This window comes from Malus sylvestris, chromosome 12 (assembly GCF_916048215.2).
Source record: "Malus sylvestris chromosome 12, drMalSylv7.2, whole genome shotgun sequence".
Lineage (NCBI taxonomy): Eukaryota > Viridiplantae > Streptophyta > Magnoliopsida > Rosales > Rosaceae > Malus > Malus sylvestris.
This window is the reverse complement of record NC_062271.1, coordinates 25,336,092-25,353,653: the sequence shown is the minus strand read 5'-3', so window position 1 is coordinate 25,353,653 and position 17,562 is coordinate 25,336,092. Positions and strand designations below refer to the sequence as shown.

General features: G+C 34.6%; 1 protein-coding gene across 1 annotated transcript; it reads left to right on the top strand.

Annotated features, from left to right (window-relative positions):
• The first annotated feature begins 1,632 nt into the window (after positions 1-1,632).
• On the top strand, positions 1,633-7,893 carry LOC126593071 (solute carrier family 40 member 2-like). The gene is made up of 9 exons (XM_050258939.1): positions 1,633-1,777; positions 1,820-2,011; positions 2,346-2,496; positions 2,591-2,787; positions 5,125-5,601; positions 6,146-6,317; positions 6,452-6,589; positions 6,717-6,827; positions 7,499-7,893. The coding sequence occupies exons 2-9, from the start codon at positions 1,881-1,883 to the stop codon at positions 7,661-7,663; spliced, it is 1,542 nt and encodes a 513-aa protein (XP_050114896.1). The 5' UTR covers positions 1,633-1,777; positions 1,820-1,880; the 3' UTR covers positions 7,664-7,893.
• Positions 7,894-17,562: the final 9,669 nt, after the last annotated feature.

The following is a 17,562-nucleotide window of genomic DNA, read 5'->3' as shown; positions in this document are numbered from 1 at the left end:
AAGTAGAAAATTAAGTTTCGGATGCCAGAACTAAAATGTATAATTAAGTAGTTATTATAGATAAAATACAATATTAAAATATAATTCTGCCTACTTGGCTTGCTTAATCCATATGAGTGACAAATATTTTCATGACATAATTGAGTAGGCAACCTATCAAGTCAACTTTTATAGTACAATTTTATCTACTTTAGTTGCATATGAGAGCAGCTCCAGCCATGGGAGTTGCCCGGGGGGCAGGGGAGAGGAAAGGGCCTGAGGCCCTGTGAATCAACTCCAGCCTTGAAGAGCTCGAGCTGGTGAGAAGGCCCGAGCAGAAGGCCTGTCAACTTTTGACAGCCCGTGAGCCCGAGCTCCAAACCCTTTTTTTATTTTTTTCTGTCAAGCGCGTGCACCCCACTCGCGCATGGGGGTGCGTCGCCCAACAGCTTTTCAGAAAAGCAGTCCACTTTTGCAGTGGTCTCAGTTACCGTTGGGAAGCCACGTGGCTTCCCACGGTCCGTTCGATCTCAACGGCTCCTTAATTTGGACCGTTGGATCTCAACGGTAAAAAAAAAAAAAAATCTTATTTAATATCAACCATTCGATCTGAGATCAACGGTCGATATTAATATGCTTTATAAATAAAGAAAAAATAGTTTTAAAATTAAGAAAAGTTACCGTTGTGACACGTGGCACAATCTGGAGTGTTGGAATTCAAATTTTTTAAAATCCAACGGCAGAGATTAATTATTTGAATAACAAAATTAAAAAAAATGGAAAAAATTCGAAAAAAATTGTAAAAAATCTGAAAAAAAATTTGTAAAAAATTGTTTTTACTTTTCTATAAATACCACTTATTCTCCATCTACCTTACACCACAATTTCATATTTTCTCAACTACTTTCAATCAAATTCCTATCTTTCTCTCAAAGTTTCAATCCAATTTGTGAGATTTGTGAGGATGGATGATGGATTATATGGGCGATTCAGAAAGGATCAGATTGTAGATGAGGACACGTGGCATGCCGTCATTCGTTAAAAATATGATCGAAATCTATCCTCAAAGATTCTGAAAAGATAATGACACGTGGCACGATCGTATTGGATAAAAATCTTATCGAAATCGATCTCCAATAATTATCTTTTCGGATAATGACACGTGGCGCAATTTTGAACGAGTTAAAATCTGATCGAAATCTATCGTAAAAATTCTCAAAAGATAACGACACGTGGCACGATGACATTGGATAAAAATCTTATCGAACTCCATCGCTCAATAATTGTTTTTTTTATAAAATGACACGTGGCGCAACGAGAACGATTTAAAAAATCTTATCCGAAATTACAAATAATTTTATTTTGTATTATTTAAACAAACAAAAAAAACTAATATTTTATTGCCTATTGCCAGGGAGGGGGCTCAAAATGTTGAGATGCAAATGACAATTATTGTTCATTAATGACAGTTACTATTCATTAAAGACAGTTACTGTTCAATAGGATGAATTCAATAGTGGATTGCCAGTGAGGAGGGAGGGCTCCATGGGTAGAGTTGCTATGAGGCGAATAGGCTATAGAAAAAGTAGATGCCTTTACTATTTGGATTTTTATTGTTGGAAAGTTCAGGAAGGGTTGGTAGCATCGCGATCACGTGATCAAATCAAATGTGAGTTTCTGTTTAGCAGCTAGGTTTTTCTGAGGCGTAGACGCACTGGATTGAGACCCAATTTTCTATTTTTTTCCGAGTAGATCAAAACCACGTAGCTAGAGAGATTCGCATCCTCAAGTCAGCATTAATATCTATGATTGTTGTATTGATAGCTGCAGTGTTTCAGTTTTGCACCACGTAACAACAAACCCTCGGTCGCTCTTCTGCACGTCTGGTGTTTTGATCTGAAATGGAGGAAGTGAGAGAACCCTTTTTATCCCGAGTGCAAGAACACCCTCCTAATCCAAAAGATGATGGAGTTCCTCCTCATCTAATCAGATATCTCTACTTTGGCCACTTTTTATCCAGATGGGGCACCAGGTTAATTTACTACTTTTCATGTATAATTTTTTTATATTTTTGGTTTGAGTTTTTTCCTTAAATTTATTGTGAACTTCCTTAATTACGTCAAATGATGCGTTGAAATTAATAATTTGTTTTTCTTACTTTGCTGCTGAAAGTTTTATGAAACCACATCAAGTGCTGGAAAGAATAAAAAAAAAAAGGATAAATTAAAGATCAGAAACTAAGTTGAAGATTATGAACTTGTTGATTATTGATATCACTTGAAATCTCTAAAAAGGAACAAATGAAAGAGCAGGTTGGATTTTGATCAAACTTTAATTTCTATTGAATTTTCTTCTGTTTTCTGCAGGGTGTGGGAATTTTCTGTTGGTTTATACATGATAAGCATTTGGCCCGACTCCCTACTCTTTGCTGCTATCTATGGCGCGGTGGAATCAGCCTCCACCGCGCTTTTCGGACCCTTAGTTGGACACTGGGTGGATAGATTTACATATATAAAGGTATAGGCTAGCTTATATATGTGAATTCTTAGAAGAAAAAGGGAGACAAAAAAATTGTTACATAATTATACACATCTTTCACTTCTGTGAACAGGTTCTCCGGCTTTGGTTGGTAACACAAAATCTCTCTTCTATTATTGCTGGAGGCACTGTGATGGCATTACTGGTCTACTCTGATTTAAGCCGCACAAATTTTCATGCGTTTATCATGCTAGTAATATTAACCAACGTCGCAGGAGCTGTTGCAGTTACTTCTACTCTTGCCGGCACCATCTTAGTTGAAAGAGACTGGTAAATTCTCTAATTAATTGCTCAGACTTTCATTAGAACGATGCTGCTCTGAGATTGCTTCTATAGGAAGCATTTTGCTCATAAGTGCTTTGTCATGAATATTAACATTCTAAATATTATGCTACTAATTACACGTTTTAAACTTGCCAATAGACAAGATCAAACACCTAGTATAGAAAGCAAGTACAAGATCATTCCCACAAGATTGCACTAATACGTATCTAGATTATGATTCCTAAGAATTTAAATTAATTTGTTCACAAAAACTAACAAAGATTCACACAAGAGATTTAATAGAATATGTTGAAGATTATTTGAAACTGATAATAAACAAAATAGAATAAAACAAAAATAATCAAATGCAAACAGATTTGGAATAAGATTTGAAACAGTGAGAAGACGAGTTAGGGTTTCAGTATTCACTACTAACTACCTTCCTAAAGCAACGACATGCAAACAGATTGAGATATTAGTGTTTGTCAACCTAAAGGCATGATATTTATTCTTTAAACTATATATTGATTCTCCTAAGTATGGAATAAGGCATGGTTTCTACACTCTTTTCAAACTCAAAGCATTTATAATGTTATCTGCTAAGTTGCATCTCAAGAAAGCATAATACAATTGAATTGACAAAAGACACAAAGCCCAAAACACAATATCTATTTCGATTTTTCGTGCTGCTTAACTCCAAGAACTTTGCAATAGTTCTTTTGTCTCTTGGTATAAACACAACCCTCGATCATTTAAATTTATCTATTTAACAAACTCAATATAAGAAATAATTATGGTGATCAAGCATAACAAATACATGTAAAAAGTGAAATATAATCTGAAATTATCAATAAACATCGTCAAATTCGTTTATAACAAAAGCATAATCGAAAACTTAAAAAAAAAAAAACAAACTTGACTTAGACATTTCTAATGATTAGATGGTGCGGCTGGCACTGAATTTTCTATTTTAATTCTTGTTTACCACGCTGCTGCTGCCTCCTCTGTTTGGTGGCTGCTTTCTTTTTTATTTCTTTTATTTTTTCTATTGTTTTGCACGCTGCTCTGATCAGGGATAATATGTCCCCTTTCATTTGTAACAGCCAAAGGCCAAGAATAGCCTCCTTATCTTTTCACCTATTGAGTTTGAAAGTTTCATTATATCGAAGAGTAACGTTAGAAAAACTAAATTTTAGGAGTATTTTTTTACTAACATAATTATAGTGTATGCTTATTATACACATAATTTTAATTAACTTTCACATTAAATGTTACTCTATTATTTTTGAAAAAAAATTAACCAAGATTAAGTGAAATGACACGCGTCAATTGATTAAGTGTGTGGTGAACATACACCATAATTTATGATGGTGAACAAAAATGATACCCCAATTTTTTTAAACCAAATTGCAAACTAAATGATGTGGCACTAATAAGAAAAAGCACATTAATCGACACTAATTAATCCAATTTGTTTGCAAATTTAGTTTAAAAATTTTGATCTCCCTAGCATTACCCTATATCAAAAAGCATTCTCATTTGTTTTCTTCCAAACTTTTGGCTCATCCCAACAGTAAATAGAAATTTTAACCCCCTAATATGCCCAGTTGTAAAAAACTTTGAATTCTCGTGCAGCCCGACCTTCATGTACTAAAACTGTCACAACGCCCTCTACAAAAATGATATTCATGACCATAAATTCTATAGAAAATAGACGTTCGTAGTTTTACAAGGGTGTACGGCTCATCTTCGGGTTCTTTCCGAGTCGGTACAATTTATTCTGCGAACTCCGCTGATCTGCACAGATAGTGCAGACTGAATAGGATTGTAAAAGCTTTTTTAGTCTTTGTACTTTCTTTTTAGCTCATTTTCACTCTTTGCTTGTTACAACCTACAAGACGCAAATAGAATGTAAAACTTATATAAAAGAGTAAAGCAAAGGTGTATACAAGGAGAATTAGTATGACTACAATGACGAATTTATGCGCACAACACGCTTATGTTAAAAGTGCACTTATTAGAAATATGCTGAAATTTTTGTTAAAAATTCAAGTGAGTTTAAAAATAAAAAAATTAAAAAAAAAACTTGAAAGTGCTTCTTGATGAAGCACCTGACAAGTGGTTCTGGAAAAGCGCTTCTTAATGAAGCACCCTTATGTTTGACAAATACAACACACCTTTAGGCTTTAGCCCTTCCAAAATAAGATCCCAAACAGGCCATGTTTAACTTTTAATAGAAGTAATTTCTAGGATGAGGTTTTTTGGGTCGGTCAAAGATAAGTCCTTGTTTATCCTTAGCCCAGATTTGTTGTGCATATTATATATCAATTGCTCTTTCTGCAGGGTTGTGGTGATATCAGAAAGCCATTCTAATCCAGAAATACTGACAAAAATGAACTCGGTCCTTCGGCGTATCGATCTCTTCTGCAAGCTATGTGCTCCTGTGCTAACTGGCTTCATTATCAGCTTTGTGTCCCTAAAGGCTTCTGCTTTAACTTTAGCACTCTGGAACACTACAACTATCTGGTTGGAATACTGGCTTTTCATGTCTGTATACAAAGGGATTCCGGCTCTAGGCGAAAGCAGCCAACGGAAGATATCAATGCCTTCAAGAAGTGATGTGTCTACTGATGGTCAGGAGACAAGCAGCTTGCTTTCTCATGATAAAAACAATTTGGAACCGGCCGAGGTAAGCTGGATTAAGAGAGTAACTGAAATGGTCTCAAGGATCCCTTATGTGGCTGCATGGAGAGTGTATTTGCAGCAAGATGTTGTGCTCCCTGGTGTTGCTCTGTCTCTGTTATTTTTTACTGTGCTTAGGTAAAAACCCTACCAATACTAATTTCCTTTAACCTTAACTTCCGTCGGGCTTTGGCTATACACACAAATAGAACTGGTTGCAAACTTTTAATCAAAAATAGAACCAAAATGATACTAAATGGGCAATAAACCGTATATAAACTATGGTTTAGGCCATGTTTGATATGTCGGACATGATTAGACGAGATAAACGACTTGATTTCAAGTGCAGTCTTGGAAGAATATATGATGTTATCTTCTAATTTGTAGGATTAAGACGGACTCTTCGTATAAAGAATGATGTTTAAACTAGTTCCTAGGAATCCCACCATTTTTTAGGGGATTAGTAGGGATACGTTTAGACATAAACCTCTTTCGAATAGTCCTTCATCTTTGAAGTTTGAAAATAACATCCATATTCTTTTTTGTTGCACTTGAAATTTAGTCATGTAGTTTGTCTAAACTTTTTGATTAAAAACTTAAAACCGGTTCTATTTGTGCATATATTTATTCTAGCGTTGTGATTTGTGAGTAAGTCTCTTACCAATTGAATCTCTTATTCCAGCTTTGGGACATTGATGACAGCTACACTGGAATGGGAAGGCATACCTGCATATGTCATTGGGATAGCACGTGGAATCAGTGCTGCAATTGGAATTGCTGCAACAATTGTGTACCCTATAGTGCAATCTCATATTCTAAAACTCAGAACCGGACTTTGGTCCATCTGGTCTCAGGTAAAAACTTTGGGGCTCCTTTGATGGATCGGTCTGAACTGGACAATTTCAGTTAAATTTACTAGAGCGGACTTATTTTCGAGTGATCACAATTTCAGATTCTAATCTTAATTCATATTTATTTCTTAATGCAGTGGACCTTCCTCCTACTGTGTGTTGCTTCAATTTGGATATCTAATAGCAACTTATCGGCATATATGCTGATGGCAGGAGTGGCTGCTTCTAGGCTTGGATTGTGGATGTTTGATTTAGCGGTAATCCAACAAATGCAGGTAAAGTAAAACAATATTAATTTAAACTAAACTAATAATCTTATAGGTTTTTTTATGATTTGTGATGAAAGTGTTTTCAGCATTTCTATGATGCCTTGACATTTAGATGTATCCATATGTTGGACAGGATCGAGTTCCTGAATCGGATCGATGTGTAGTGGGAGGTGTTCAAAACTCCCTTCAGTCAATTATGGATCTGATGGGTTATGTCATGGGAATAATCATCTCTAATCCACAGGTAATCATATTTTACTTTATGGCTTGATGATTCTAGGTAGGGTGCAACTCAGGTAAGGTCAATCCAAATCCAACAAAGTTCACAAAACCCTAATCGGCTTTTAACCTGTCAGAAATTGAAAAGTAAGTTCAAACTCAAATTGTGAAGTATGAATTAAAGTTAGGTCGACCTTACAAACTACCTAACCCACAAAGTACTACAGAAAAAGCTAAGGTTCAATCGGTAGTATATCACTTTGTGTCTACTCTCTTCTCATGTGATTGTGTCAGGTGACAAGAGCGATATACACAACATAATAATAATACGCACGAGAAAATATACGATCAGCTGCATCTAAGTTTCTCTCGAGTTGCATCCCTAGTTCGATTGACCCAAACATCATTCGTATATTAGTCAAGCTATAGAGTATAGACCAAAAGCCTAATGGTCAACTTCTTCTAGTTTTGACTTTTGAACAGCTTCCATTTTTGTTTTGCACCTAAAGACTAAAATAGTCCAGTTCATGTGTTCAATCCCCATGTTCAACCCCAGAATCCATAGTTTGGTGACTTTGTGTGACACTAATTTTTTATATTTCTCACTTCAGAAACTTTTTAAGTTTCTAAAATATTTAATAAAGTTATTAATGAAACCCATTTGGGTTTTTGTTTAACTGCATTGTTATTTTGCAGGATTTTTGGAAGTTGACTTTGCTGTCTTTTGGTGTGGTAACATTGGCTGCATTGCTCTATACTCTGCACCTCTACCGCATCAGAAAGCACCTCATTCACTTTGAGAAGTTATATGCCCTTCTTAAATGTTTTACAACATCATCATCACAATCTGCAATTGCATAGTTGGGTCTCCAATTTGCTCCTATTGTTCATATAAAACTTCTAAAGTTGGGCCTCCATCATGCATGTATATAGGCATTTGTCATTAGTATTACGGTTTAGTTATTTTTGTTTGTTGTAAGAGTGAGGCATCACGTTCAACTCACATGATGGGCTCATTGTGTAAGTAAGCTCAAATTCCTTTTCCTCAAGTATCGTTATATTAAATAAAAAAATAAATTATCTTGAAAAAATTTCTACTGTTGCTAAAATTAGAAACGTGTAGAATGTCACATATCAATTGAATCTGGTATTTTTTGTGTGGATGCTTTTCAGGAGTAATGATGAGTATTTCGTATTTGTGGAGAGATTTTATCTTGTAGTGAAATATTTCTTTATTTGTTGTAAAATCGACGATATGTGTGCAGTGGAATAAAGTAAATAAGACACAATATTTACGAGGTTCGGCAATTGTGCCTACATCCTCGAGGCAGCAGTAACACTTTCTTTCATTATCTGAAATAATAGGAGTACAAAATAACTCTCATTATTTTCTCTTTTCTCTCTAGCTTGGCTCACTGGTAATTTCTTCCGCATCTCTCTTCTTTTCTCTTCTCTTCCTTTCCTCCATAACTCCTCTTTCTTTCCTCTATATGTTTTTCTCTCATCTCTTTCTTCTTCTTCTTCTCTCTTCTTCCTTCCTTCGTATGCTCTCATCTTAAAGATTCCTATAGCAACACTATTCACTTTACAAACTTTCCTAAAATGAATAGTGAAATATTGTACATAAATAGTAACTCATCCGTTTTTCTTCATATGAATAATAATCCATTTGATTTTTCTTTGGATGAATAGTAATGAACTATTCATGTGGGCCATCCACATATTATATTACAACACTCCTTGGATGGCCATACGTCAATTTCGGTTGCCTTGTTAAAACCTTGATATGTTTTGGATGCTCCCCCTGATGAGTATCTCCCCCTAATTTCAAATTCTTTAATCTGATTGATTAATATGTTGATGTAATCATTATAGTTGGAGTGTTTGCTTCAGAAAGTGGTTCACATGCGCTCCAAATTTTAATGGCCACAAGTTTTAACTAAACTCATGTATTTCTGAGAGATATGAAGATGTGGCAATGAATGTTGCTTCCTTGATCATTGTAGGATCAATTTATTTCTATATGTAAATACAAAACATTTCTAAGAGCGATTTGTATGTAGGCTACATAGATATTCATATTTTTGCTTGCCCAATAAGACCATGGCTATTGGTGAGTTCTTTAGAATAGAACAAACACATGTCTATAATTTCTTGGAGTTATCAAAAGATAAACTTTACTTCATTCTAATACCATATGTTGGTATTGTGCTTCACAAGAAATGTAACATCTGGTTCAGTGTATTGTACTAAATACAGTAAGGCACATACCTCACTAAGGTATAGTACTCCTGGACCAAATATCAATTCATCATTTCCCTCACGAGGATGAATGATCTTTCTTAGTGTCTAAATATTGGTTAATCATTTGAGTATTCAACTCATAATCTTCAATCCATATAGTTTTTTACTACCATAAACATTTTGAATAAGATTTATGTTGACATATTGTTCGATCTGCAACTCGAGACAGTATTCCTTTCAACGCTTTATAATCTTCTAAACTCTTCAAGAGTCCCATTCTAATATTATCAACTCATGCAAGAGATTTAGTATGTTGCAATAACATCATAAAGATAGTACTCACTAAGGCTGTTGATGCACAAAACCGGAAGGGTCTTGGAACAACGTAAATCCGACCGTGAATCTGCAAGAAAGTAAAGAACACAAGATGTATCGTGGTTTACCCCCAATGTTTGGGCTACGTCCACACTGATATTGTATTTCTCTGTTTGTGAGAGGATTGTGAGGGAGATAGAGCTTTGAATATGAGAGTGAGGCTTTGGGATCTCCGGCCTCCCCCATTATGAGAGTGAGGAGTCCCTTTTATAGAATAAGGGCTCCTCACTTATTACATATTTGCCCCTTCATTTATTACATAATTACATTTGAGTCCTTCGAGTATTTATACGAGGTCCAAATACGGAGGCCCTAAGTATGGTACAAACAAATGCAATTTATACCATCTATTGGTATTGAGTACATAATTTATGCTTTACCTTCCAGGGCTTTCTTCAAGCAGTCTAAATCCTTTAGGGATTTTCTACATTTTATGACACATTCTCCTTTGGAATTTATACAGAGCAACTTGCTTCCATGTATACTTGAGGGATTTACTCGTGCATATATGCTTCAGGTATTTCATAAAACTTCGTGTAATATATAATTCTCCATTTAAATGAACAAGTTTCATAATGAGAAATCATGTTTACATGAGTATATCACAATTTCATGTTTCAACTAGGAACCTTGTGTCATATCATGTTGAGTGTAGTTCACTGTATTACAAATGCTCATATGTAACCTTCTGGGTTCAACATCATTTGGCGATTTGTACTATAGGTCTATTTTTCCACATTCTTAATAAATGGTAATGGAATTGTCTTTCTCCATTTTGGCCAATAATTTTTCTTTTTGTCGATGAACAAAAGAATGTGGCTCAATATCAACACATCTCATTGATGAATTTAGTAGCTACTAAAAACCAAAATTAACATTGGTAATCATCAATTTGTGATCCCATAATTCTCATGTGCATGCACATGCATATTTATAAGTATATCATTACTTTGGATATCCTTGCCTCTTCAGGGGCTTTACATTGTCTCTTCTAGGACAGTCATATCTTATTAGATGAATTGTTTGAGAGTTTGGATCATAACCTCCTCAAGAGTGTTATAGAGCTTGGATTTTTAATCTCCAATTCTTGGGAGTTGAATCATTGGAACCTACACATCGATTATGCTATAGGCATACAATATATTAAAATTGCCATGTCCATGGATTATCCCTTTTGGAACTTGAATCCATGCGGCGACTGTCATGCTTCAGGCATGCAACAATTTAGTAGTGTCAAGTTTGTGGATAGTCTGACTGAGACTTCAATCCACGCGGCGTCTCTGTAACATGTAATCAATTAGTAATGTTCATTACTCTTTTGTACATCATGTGAATGACATATACTGGTAGAGTTTGTTGGGGATGTGAGTAGGATTCCCATCATTGAACTTTGGTCTTCCATTTACCCAGTCAACCACCAATTTTCTCCCTTTAGACTTCCATAAACTCATCATTAATCATTCTACTTCAGTCTCTTGCCCAGTAAAAGTGGTGCACAATCTTTACCCTTGGATGGTTCATCACTTGTTGGTGACTCATCCATGATTGGCAGCTTCAGTGTATAGAGCCAACAACGTATCAATTATTCTATCATGTTGGTGACTTGAGATCCAGCTTCAACAACAGTTGAAGATGACTACTCGAGAGCAATGCAAGGTAAGCAATCAGGAAAGGTTCTAGGTAGTCGGCTCCTAATCGGAAGTTTGATTTCAGGTTCTGATTGATTGCTTTATTTCTCCTTGCCTTGCAGGTAAGAGCAATGGTAAAGGAAAAGGCAGGGAAAGAACATGATATGATATGAGATACTTTTGCTCTCAAGATTGATAATATGAGATACTTTTGCTCTTGAAAGAAAAAGTATAAATTTTGATGCTGGTGTAAACCTTTTGATCGAAAAGGGGTTTCTTGCTGAGAAAATAAGTGTGGCATTTTGATAGACTTGGTTGAAAAGGTATTCGAGAAAAGGAAGATTGAATATGTTAAGAGGTTTGGTCGCAAATGCATTATTGGCAAGGAAGATAAGTTAGGCATTTTGGAGGTGTTCTTTGCCATGAAGGACGAAGGTCGACATATATAGGGATTTCCCAATAACAGGTAGTGGTGCGGATGTGGCTTTGTTACCCATACTTGTCGGCAATAGTGATGTAGTTAGAATAGTGAACTTTACGTGTTTTAACTTTGCCAGTGATATTTTAACAGAGTTGTCATTGATATCTAGAAAGTTGAGATTGCGTTTGAGAAATGTTGACAAACTTTATTCAAAAAAATCCAGCTTTTGAAATTCGGAGAGCGGTGTCTCTTCAATTTTTGAATAGGTGGCTGCGTTGCCTCTCCTTTTATAGAGGTATCAATTGCTTTCAAAATGCACGCTTTGAAGGTTACCCGCCAGTGAAAATTATCTTTGTTGTATTTTTGAGATTTCACTCTATCCAACCATTTTCTTTCATCATTTCTGAAAATGGCTTGCCCATCTAACCTTTGTTTAGATTTGAGTCTAGGAGAAAATACACACGAGCCACATCAAAATAATATATGGCGCATGTCCTTCTTATCTTCTAATGGCCTTCTTACGGTTGGAGACTTTATGATGAGGGAAGATATAACGGCTACAGTAGTAGCTAGGAACCTTCTCACTTTCAGAGACAAAAGAATACTTTCAAAAAGGTCTGATGAATTGGCCGTTCAAGACTCTTTAGCTTTTAGTGTTCAGTGTGCGGGTTCTGTATCCAACATGGGCTAATGCTTACTTGCTCGAACTCGCCAAGTCGAAACAGTAATAGCTGAGGTGGCAAGTCTTAGACAAGAGATTAGAGGGCTCAAACACGAGAATAAAGAGTTGCACAAACTTGCAAATATTTACTCGACGAGTATGAAAAGAGAGATCGACCAGCTGCAGGAATCTGAAAGTCAGATTCAAAGTGATCACCATAGATTCGTGGCTAGATTCTGAAGGCAACTGATGTCTTCCCCTTATGGTGTTTTGCCAAGTACTCGAGCATCACATAATCAATCTCCAATGCCTCCCCCTTCTGAGGTGCTGCCAAGTACTGAGGTTTCACATGAGCAACCTTTGTGAAGGCCCCCCATTTGTTTGTTTTTGTAGTTGTAACTCATGTGTATGTACATGTGTGTGTGTGTGTGTGTGTGTAGAAAATTTCATTCTCTTCTGGTTTTATACATGTTTGAAACTTCCAGTTTGTTAGATATAGGACACTATGGGTTCCATTAATATGAATCAAAGGCCCCTCATTTGTTTGTTTTTTTAGTTGTAACTCATGTGTATGTACATGTGTGTGTGTGTGTGTGTGTGTGTGTAGAAAATTTCATTCTCTTTTGGTTTTATACATGCTTGAAACTTCCAGTTTGTTAGATATAGGACACTATGAGTTCCATTAATATGAATCAAAGAGCCTTTAAGCAAAGATGTTTTCTAATATCATATGCTTCTGTATGAATTCTCAAGCATTATGAATTCATGAAAGTATCTCTTGTGTAAGATGTTGATGGCCACAAAATCGGGTTTTGCTAAGTTCACCATTTCCTTATTTCCAAGAGGAAGAAATTCAGGTATGACAGAAATTGCGATAATTAACTCATAGCACATATAACATATGTCTATACAAAATGTTAGAACTTCAAGTTCTTAAAATTATTCATATTTTGAACTTCAGGTCAAAACATAATTCATATGGACTCAAAATTTATTCTCAATATCGACATCATTTTAGGTTCATATGTTTTGGAACTCATGCTTATACTTAATCTGTACATGGATTAAGGAACTCATGGTCCTCATTTACATGAATCAAGGGACTTCTGGCTCTCATGTAATAGTTTGTGGACTAAGGCGCTTATGGTCTTCAGTTTAATTTAATTGCAGAACTAATGTTCTCTCAGTTGATTCAAAAACTTCAAGTTTTGATTTGATCAAGGAACTTTGAGTCCAATCTTTTTTATATAATGATGATCAAGGAACTTCAAGTCTGATCTTTTTTTAATGGTGGAACTTCATGTCCAATCATTTTATATGATGAGGATCAAGAAACTTCATGTTTTAATCTAATCAAGGAACTTCAGGTCTTTTTATATACTCATCATAAAATGTAGTACACTAAATAAATTAAAGCAATAGGCGGTAATTCCAACCATAGTAAATAAATTGCTTTTAAGTAAATAAAGCTTATGACAAGGACTTTGATTCAGCACCATTCACATAAATATCAAAACTTAAAGCAAAGGGTAATAATTTCACCCATTGTAAATAAATAGAACTTATGATAGGGCTTTAAACCAGCATCATTCACATAAATATGCCAAAACATAAAAGGTAATGATTAAGTCCCTATCTTTTGCTTTTTCTTTTTCTTTGTCCACCACTTTCTTCTGTCCCATCCCTTTTTTTTTCTTTCACAACTCTAGGTCCTTTTAGTTACTCAGGAAGTAATAGTAACAATAAGTCTCAATTGGTGTTCCTCCTCCGGTGAGTTTCAAAAAAATCGATACTGTTACCATAAGTTTTGGAGTCAAGAGTAGTGCCTGCAACTTATGAGACGATCAAGCCGTTAGATTTGGCTAAAATTTTAGTATGATATGGATAGGAGGATACCGAACAACTTTCATGAAGACATAATTTCGATCTGAGATACTGAAAAAAGGAGTTTCGATACTCATAAGATGGCTGTCCAGTTTTCTACGGAATTGGAAACTGGGTTGGTGTTTCAGACATTGGCGACGATATCACCGTTCGAATTTTCTGAAAATTTGATATGTTATAGGTATTAGACGGATGAACAACTTTCAAGGAAGAAGTATCTCAATCCGAGGTCAGAAAGTTTGAGTTCAGAGAGTGTTTACATGGCCGTTAGATTTTCTGCCAATGATAATAGTTATATAACCAAATGTATATTTACTTTAAGAAAATTAGTCATACAAAGATATGAAGATAAAATGAAAAAAAATTCTTATCTGTGAGATTCCAACCGACAGAGGTGAGAGGTAGGTAGTGTTTCACCGGATTTATGGTGTTGTGCTTTCCACTGACACAAGAGCTTCTCGCGCTGATAACGTGTTGTAAAATCGACGGTATGTGTGCAGTGGAATAAAGTAAATAAGACACAATATTTACTAGATTCGGCAAGTGTGCTTACGTCCTCGGGGCAGCAGTAATACTTTCTTTCATTATCTAAAATAATAGGAGTACAAAATAACTCTCACTATTTTCTCTTTTCTCCCTAGCCTGGCTCATTGGTAATTTCTTCCGCATCTCTCTTCTTTCCTCTTCTCTTCCTTTCCTCCCTAACTCCTTTTTTTTTCCTCTGTATGTTTTTCTCCCATCTCTTTCTTTTTCTTCTTTCTTCTTCCTTCCTCTGTATGCTCTCATCTTATAGGCAAAAGATTACTATAGCAATACTATTCACTTTACAAACTTTCCTCAAATGAATAGTGAAATATTGTACATGAATAGTAACCTATCCGTTTTTCTTCATATGAATAAATTATAATAATCCATCTGATTTTTCTTTGGATAAATAATAACGAACTATTCATGTGAGTCATCCACATATTGTATTACAACATTATTTGAGTATTCGCTCATTACTTGATCAAGTCACAAAACGACACTAACATAGAAATAAATTCCTGATCATACCTAAGATTTTCCCATTCTTGTAATGGAAATGGTGAAATGACCCTTTTCTACAGGTACTTTAAAAAATGGATTTTTTTTTTTTTTTATCATTATGCATGTGAAATGAATTTTAATGATACATTTTGAAAACAATACGACTCAAATTCAAATTCTAGTTGTGTTGTAGGCTTGTAGTTAAGTCCACATTTAACCCCCAAATCCTCCACTTATAAGTAAGAATTGATTCATACGATCGAATCAAAAAATGTAATTTATTATTTGATGCAATTAGAATTGTTCAAAACGATACAATGGTTAAAAAAAAATCTATTGGAAAAAAAGAAATTAATAAAAAAGTTTCTCCATGGACATACAAATAATTAATCAAAGATTGTAAACAACAGGAGAGAGAATTCGAAAAAACTGTGGTAGAGGATCATCAGATTCGTTCGACCACCATTTTTTTATTAATTCCAAATATCCCATTGCCATACCAAACTCCTAGAGCCAATTTTATACTGAAATGCCACAGGATAATGCTCGAAAAGGGCAGAATGGTAAGTTAGATCTCATTTTGTTGGGCAAAAGTTCCATTCACCTTAGTCCATCTTTTTGGGTTTTGAATATCTAGTCAGCATAAATTTGCAGTAGCTGGTTGTCCTAGAATTAGTCAAAACTTGGAAATGCAGGCGTTTGGCCGTACAGTTTGACTCTTCTCAAGGAGGACGAGGAGTTTTACCACTTATCAATCGTGGATAGATAAAGTATTTTTGAAACACGTAAGAAGCATTTATTGGACGAACTAAAAATTTGTTGCATGCATGAGAGTATCTCGAAGAGTAAAGAGGGTACCAGAAATTTCTGAATACTTGGAAAAGTAAAGAGGGTGTGGGTTCTGTGGGACGAGAAGAGAACATGCAACGTAACTTCGACAAAGAAAAGAAGAGAAGAAAATAAACAAAGCATATCGAGTGCAAATGACTAACTGAAAGTTTTTCCTTGAGGCTTCAAACGTTGAAGAACATTGGTGGGCTTGACTAAAAGTTAACCCAAACGCATAAAAGCCATTTCAATCATCTGATACGAATACAGAAAAGCATACTTTTCTTAAAGCATGATGAACATATACATGCATGTTTTAGTTATTCGGTAATTCGATTACCTCCACGTTTTTGGATAACAATTTATAGTGAAGTTATAATTTAGTAATATTTAGTCTGAATTGCTCATGTAACTTATATATTTTTTGGGATGTGTTATCCACACACCCCATTTTACTTTTCACACGCCCCTTGATAATTTATATCTGTTGATCTTCTTCAATTCATCTAATCCGAAAGCCGAAAATTAAAAAGGTGTGTGGGAAGTAAAATGGGTTGTGTGGATATCACACCCCTATTTTTTTTTTGAACAATTTAGATACGGTCTCTGATTATCAATATTCTTTGATTGAAACCTTACCTGTTTTTAGTTGTTTATCAAAGCCCATGACATTAATGTAATAATGTAAGTTACTATAGTTTTTAAATTAAAAATTAAAAATTGAAATTTGTATTGTTTATATTAATGTGATTTTAAATAAAACCCATAATTTGTGGGATTAAAAATAATAAAATATAAAGTATACTCTCTATTATATTATGTGTGTGTGTGTGTGTATAGGTACATTCATCAAAATTAACAAAAAAAAAAAATTATTGTACCAAAACAAAACATGGGTACTGTACATCCCACATCGTCCAGGGAAGTGGATCCTCTAAGCCTTATATGTATATTCTCATCTCCAAGGAAGAAAATATCGGTAATATCGGAAATATCGGTAGTCCGAAAACACGGAAATATCGATGGAAATATCGGTAAAATATCGATATCGATAAAAATTACATGGAAACCACGGAAATTGTAAGAAAAACTTGGAAATTTTTATTGAAACTTTGTAGGATGTTTATTTAGTCAATTATCTATTAGTTTATCACAAAAAATTGGAAAGAAATGCATTGCATGATGGATTTAACATTATCAAGTTGATTATATAGCGAGCTGACAAACATTGTGAGTGTAGAAAATATGTAGTAATTAATGAAAGAAGTCTAAACACACCATAATCATTTATATATAATGAATTAGTACAACATTTTACACTTTATACATTGCATGGTAAGATACATAAGTGACTTAGTACCACATAGAGTTCCTATGAGGTTCAAAATTTTCACTATCTTCATCATCTCTATGTGTATAGTGAGTGTATTGTGAAGAGTAGTTATCCAATTTAATGAATAATAATCCAATTTCATAATAATCCAATTTAATGAATAATAATCCAATTTCATAAAAAAATAATCCTAATATAAAACATGGTGATGAATAATAATCCAATTTGATAATAATCCAATTTAATGAATAATAATCCAATTTGATAATAAAAAAAGGCGATAACAAGCCAATTGGCAAAAATGATTAAAAAAATCTAAATTGTCTAACTGACCGACACTCTTATAGACTCATTATA